Genomic DNA, 6,350 nt, shown 5'->3' with positions numbered 1-6,350 from the left:
CATTATAGTCACATTGCCATTCCTCTCTAACCTATTCATTGTTTAGTGACATATCATTAGCCTTTAAACTTTTTCCTGGTCACCTTGTGACCTTAAGTAAAAAAATAAAAAATATTGAGTGATAATTCACTTTTTAAAATTGGCAGATCATTTTGCATATTTTAATCTATAGACTTAAAGCTGCAATATGTAACTTTTTGGGCGACCGGACCAAATTCACATAGAAATCTGTGTTATAGATCTGTCATTCTCATTGAAAGCAACCAGGAAATGGCGTAGCGATTTCTGCATTGTGCATCTTTAATATAAGTAATCTGTTAAAGATATTGTACCTTAATAGTCGTATTAAGGTAAAATATCTATAAAATTATCTTGAAATAAGATAAATTACTTGTATTAGGTTTTTGGGCAMTTAAAATAAGCAAAATTGTCTGCCAATGTCGTTAGATAATGCAGCTTGCTACAAAAAAACAATCAAAAATACACATTTTAAGTGAATTATCACTCAATATAAGATATTTAGGCTTGCTTTGATTTCACACTGCGAGCTCCAGGTCTTTATCTTCCAAGGTGTTTATTACTTGGTTAATGGTTAGTCAGAGGCTTTGTGGCCCCGAGGATGCAGCAAGGACATCTGAGACATACAGGGTCCTAAGAGTGGTTGYTAAAACCGCTGGTTCAGCCAATGGCAGAGCCCAGCGTAGGGGCCAGGAGGATATAAAGCCAGGGTGGCAGAGCCAACCTCAGCCTATATGACAGGTCTATAGGTCAGCTCTGGACCTACACAAGGATTTAATTAAACAGAATCAGACGAACCAACACTAGTCTGTCATACCAGCGCTCCAAACCCATAGCTGCCGATTGCTTCTGATACTTAGACAGTCTCTAGGCCCTGACCAGAGGACTGAAGGACCTCAGTATTCCTTTTCTGTAGTGTTTGACCTGTAGAAGCCAGTAGGTGTGAGGAGCCTGTATTTACAGCCAGTCTGATGGAGAATGATGCCTATGACAGGATCGGGGACGAACCCCCTAACTATGAGGAGACGTCTTTCTCCGGTGGTACCACCTCTAACGGTAATGGGACCGGTAACGGAGAGCACCGGGCCGTCCGTCCGTCCGTGGTCAGTGCGTTTGGTCATGACACGCTGGACCGCGTGCCCAACATCGACTTCTACCGGAACGCTGGGAGTGTGAGCGGTAACCGTGCAGTCCGACCGTCCCTGCAGGAGCTCCACGATGTCTTCCAGAAGGTCAGTGTGTCTGAATCCTCCTCACCTGCACCCACACCTGTACTCACACTTCTACAACCCCCTCTACACACATCTGTATTTAGACCTGTCTCTGTACATCTGTATATCTTGTACATCGCTCTCTTTTCCTACCGGCACACACATCACACAACTGTCTCCACCAAGTCAGCAGCCTTTAACTGGAATCAACTCTCCTTTAATCCAGACCATTCAGAAAGATCATTGAAATTCTGATTCAGTAAATGAAAAACATAACATTTTTATGTGGAATATGTTTTGACATTAACATTGGCCTGTTTGTCTCTCAATTCAATTAAATCAATTCAATTCAAAGGGGCTTTATTGTTAAGGGAAACATATGTTTACATTGCCAAAGCAAGTTAAATAAATAATCAACAAAAGTAAGAAGAAACAAAAAACATCAACAAAAAAAAGATAAAAAATGTTCAGTAAACATTTCACTGATAAAGGTTTGAAAAGGATAAAGATGTGCAAATGTTATATTATCAGCTATGTTCAGTGTTTTAACAGTGTACATATAGTTGTAGTACGACTAGTAGGGGAAGAAAGTAAACAGATAAATATTGGTTGGTTTACAATGTTGTTTTCATGGCAACTTGTCACAAATCTCTCTCTCTGTTAGTATTTGTTCTTCTCTGTTGATTTGTTATCTCGCTCTCTCTTTCTCTTCTCTCTCTGACTGTGTGACACAGATTACTATCATGTCACAACAGTGATTGGGTAACAGTCATGTCTTTCTAAAGAAGGGAATCACTTCCCACTGGCACAATTGGTTGAATCAATGTTGTTTCAGCTTAATTTCTCAACATATTGTGATGTGGAATCTACGTGGGAAATACATTGGATTTGAAAAAAGTCATCAACCGCTGTTTGAGGTACAGTGGGTGACATTTCAACCACAAGATTGTGTCATCATGGTAACCAAATGTCCACATAGACAAACCTTGTAGAAAATATGTTGAATTTGTACCTTTATAACAACGTCAGATCTTCAACATTAGATCCACTATCAGTAGAATAAGAAAAGACAATAGGCTAGGCAGCACCTCCTACTGGAGAACTGATTACTCTACAGCTACCCTTTGGTCTCACATCCAGGGTTTAAACAAGCCCTGCTTAGCTATGATGCTCCCGAGCGGCGCAGCGGTCTAAGGCACTGCATCTCAGTGCTAGAGGTGTCACTACAGACCCTGGTTCGATCCCGGACTGTATCACAACTGGCCGTGATCGGGAGTCCCAWAGGGCGGCACACAATTGGTGCCGCGTCGTCCGGTTTAGGGGAGGGTTTGGCCGGGGTAGGCCGTAATTGTAAAATAAGAATTAGTTCTTAACTGACTTGCCTAGTTAATTATGRCGAGACAATTATYCTATTTTTAGCCCRATATAGCATTTTCAAAGTCATCAACAGCTATTGTTCCAATTCAACCCAGAATTTAACTAAAAATAGACAATAGGATTTCAAGTGATAGTGATATTGAATTGTGTTTGGTTGTCATGCAACCAAATATCAACATTTTAAGGAAATGTATCTTCTGCTTGGATAGTTCCCTCTGTACCACTGACTTAGTCTGGTTTTAAATCCAGTTTGTTTTCAAATTAATCATTGTTGGATAAATAAATGTTGGATTCACGTCTCCATCTCAATCAAAAATCTAAGTTAAACKACAGGACTAAATCAAATTCAACTTTATTTAAAGTGCATTTAAAGTTTAATTTGCCTTTAAGCCAGTTGTTCAGATGGAACTATCCAAGCAGTAAATACATCTCCTTTAAATGTTAATATTTGGTTGCCTTATCAACCAAACACAATTCAATATTACTTTTGTAATACAGTAAATAGGCTTAACTTTATCTTGCAAACTAATGAAACATTCACCCTTAAAATGAACAACACATCCATGGTCCCAGTTTGAGGTGACTGTAACTATGCATGTCTTCTTACATCATCATATAAGCCATGCATGTTCAAGATAGCATGTAGATAGCATGTAGATAGCATGTAGATAGCATGGGGATAGCATGCCAGGAGTAGGCAAGTGGCAGGAAAGGTAGCTGGGATAGCATGCAGATAGCATGTACGATAGCATGGGTAGAATAGCATGCAGATAAGCATGTAAATAAGCATGTAGATAGTATGCAGATAGCATGCAGATAGCATGCAGATAGCATGTAGATAGCATGCAGATAGCATGTAGATAGCATGTAGATAAGATGTAGATAGCATGCAGATAGCATGCAGATAGCATGTAGGATAGCATGCAGATAGCATGTAGATAGCATGTAGATAGCATGCAGATAGCATGTAGATAGCATGCAGAAAGCATGTAGATAGCATGCATAGCTCGTTGCAGGTCTGTGGAGATCTTCACAATTGCGGTAATAATCTGCCCAGAATCCGAACGGCAATGATCCTCGCACCATGTACTTTTAATGTAATCTCAACTGCAATCCAGGTAATTGTTCTGCTATTAGATAAAGGACAGTGATAAGTAACACATAAATAAATACACTAAATATCTGACATGTATTCCCATTTGAACTTCTGCTGTGCCTTTAAATGGTTAAAAGCACAGTGATATACATTTGGGTGACAACTAAACCAAAAATCTGTCATTGTTTTTTCATTGGAATTTGGTTGTGCTTTAGATGGTGAAAGCATAGTGATAACACATTGGAAATTCAACTACCTTTCGGCTCTCTTTTTGAGTGGGTGAAATAGGTTGCAATCTCACTATACAACGCTCAACCAAATATTACCCAATTATCCACGTTGAAATGAGGTGGGGTGTGCAGTGGGTTGGCCTTGGAATGGTCAACTCATTCCTCTTAAAGCATTTATAGAACCTAGCTGTGGTATGAAAAGAAACAACATAACTACTGGAGAAAAAAACATATGTTTTATAGTCTCAGAGAGGAAGATAAGATAAAGAGAAAGAGAGAGGAGAGGAGAGAGATAAATGGAGGTTTATAGTCCTTTAATCATTTCATTTAACTAGAAACATTCCAGCCACTTTCATTAACCGCAGTTCAACCATCTTTCACAACCCTATAAACCTACTGCCAACACTGGAACAGAACCATCGTCAAAGACAGAGGATAAGAATAGATCTACACAATGGTTGACATACTGACAGGCTAAAGTTTTATAGATTTTTTACACCTTTGGGTGACAGACCGTCTGTTATCTCTGTCTGACAGCCACGCCACGCCCTACACCAGACAGAGATCTGAGCATCTCATTAAAGAGCTTGGTACTCATGCGTCCTTTAAACACCTCATATTCGTCTTACAAAAAGTTAAAATTGGGGTCCACCCTGTTCTCTCTCGTGTTCTATTCCCCCACTCTCTCCTTCTCTCTCTCTCTCTCTCTCTCTCTCGTCTCTCTTTCTCTTCTCTGTCTCTCTCCTCCTCTCTTCTCCTTCTCTCTTCTTCTTCTTCTCTCTCTCTCACGAGTGCAGTCTTCAAGGACAAGCACAGACAGGATAATAATGCTTCTCCAAACATGTATTCATCTTCATCAGAATCAAACTGCACGACTCTCTCTTTCACACCACACTCAGGACAAGAACACTGCGTCTGTTGTTTGATTGATTCAGAAAGAGAACATTTTCAACCATGTTTCTGACCTCATAGAGAGACTTACCTATCCAACAGGAGGCACAGAATTCTAACAAAGTTACTGCACTGCCAACTCTCTCTGATTTCTTAAAGACAAAACTAATCTAAACTTCCTCTAAAGTTGAATAGATGACCTACGGCCATATTCAACAAATTCCTTCTTCCTCTTACCAGCCGTATTCTTTATCTTCCTCCAGGTAGACTGGAGTGATACGTACCCTGCAAGTCTTTTCCTCTCCTATTTTCTCTCCTAGAATAGGAGATCTCGGTGACAAACACGGTGGAGGACAGAGAGGGGGAGCGAATGGACCCCGATCGGACGACGTGGAGTCTGTCATTCCCCTGGACCAACAAAGATGGAACCGTGAGGTTCGCTGGATAAAGGAGTCCTGGTTAGTGAGATGGATTGTATTGGGCAGGGTTGGAGGTTCTGGTAGTGGGAGATGGGTATATGGGGCAGGGTTAGGAGGGTCTGGGGAGTGGAGATGGGTTATACTGGGCGAGGGGTTAGGAGGTTCTGGGGAGTGGAGATGGGTTATACTGGGGGCAGGGTTAAGGAGGGTCCTGGGGAGTGGAGATGGGTTATATTGGACAGGTTAGGAGGGTCCTGGGGAGTGGAGATGGGTTATATTGGGACAGGGTTAGGAGGTCCTGGGGCTGGAGTGGAGATGGGTTATATTGGACAGGGTAGGAGGGTCCTGGGGAGTGGAGATGGTTATACGTGGGCAGGTTAAGGGGTTCTGGGAAGTGGAGATGGGTGTATACTGGGCAGGGTTAGAGGGTCCTGGGGAGTGAGATGGGTTATATTGGACAGCGTTAGGAGGTGCCTGGGGAGTGGAGATGGGTTTATTGGACAGGTGAGGGGGTCCTGGGGAGTGAGATGGGTTATGATTGACAGGGTTGGGAGGGTCCTGGTTAGTGAGATGGGTTGTATTGGGCAGGGTTAGGAGGTTCGGGGAGTGGAGATGTGTGATATTGGACAGGGTTAGGAGGGTCCTGGGAGAGTGAGATGGGTTATATTGACAGGGTTAGGAGGGTCCTAGGGGAGTGGAGAATGGGTTATATTGAACAGAGGTTAGGAGGGTCCTGGTTAGTGGAGATGGGTTATATTGGACAGGGTTAGGAGGGTCCTGGTTAGTGGAGAATGGGTTATATTGGACAGGGTTAGGAGGGTCGGTGGTTTAGTGGAGATGGGTTATATTGGGACAGGGTTAGGAGGGTCCTGGGGAGTGGAGATGGGTTATATTGGACAGGCGTTAGGAGGGTCCTGGGGAGTGGAATGGTTATATTGGACAGGGTTAGGATTGGTTCTTAATGGGGTCGCTCTTAACCTGTATAGGTACCTGGTGAGGGCAGTGGTTATGGGAACTGCCTAATGGGAACCTGGTGAGGGCATTGGTGTATGGAGACTGGCCTAATGAGGTCCTGGTGAGGGCAGTTGGTGAGGCGTGGTATGGGGAC

General features: G+C 42.5%; 1 protein-coding gene across 1 annotated transcript; it reads left to right on the top strand.

The window, feature by feature from the left end:
• Window positions 1-671: 671 nt before the first annotated feature.
• LOC139027304 (solute carrier family 12 member 1-like) lies at window positions 672-5,271 on the top strand. The gene is made up of 2 exons (XM_070442428.1): window positions 672-1,256; window positions 5,149-5,271. Exons 1-2 carry the CDS (start codon window positions 990-992, stop codon window positions 5,269-5,271), a joined length of 390 nt encoding a protein of 129 aa, XP_070298529.1. The 5' UTR covers window positions 672-989.
• The last annotated feature ends 1,079 nt before the right edge of the window (window positions 5,272-6,350 follow it).

The sequence above is a fragment of the Salvelinus sp. IW2-2015 genome, unplaced genomic scaffold (genome assembly GCF_002910315.2).
Source record: "Salvelinus sp. IW2-2015 unplaced genomic scaffold, ASM291031v2 Un_scaffold9525, whole genome shotgun sequence".
NCBI classification, from domain to species: Eukaryota; Metazoa; Chordata; class Actinopteri; order Salmoniformes; family Salmonidae; genus Salvelinus; species Salvelinus sp. IW2-2015.
The sequence above is the reverse complement of the archived record's forward strand: the minus strand, read 5'-3'. Positions and strand labels throughout refer to the sequence as shown.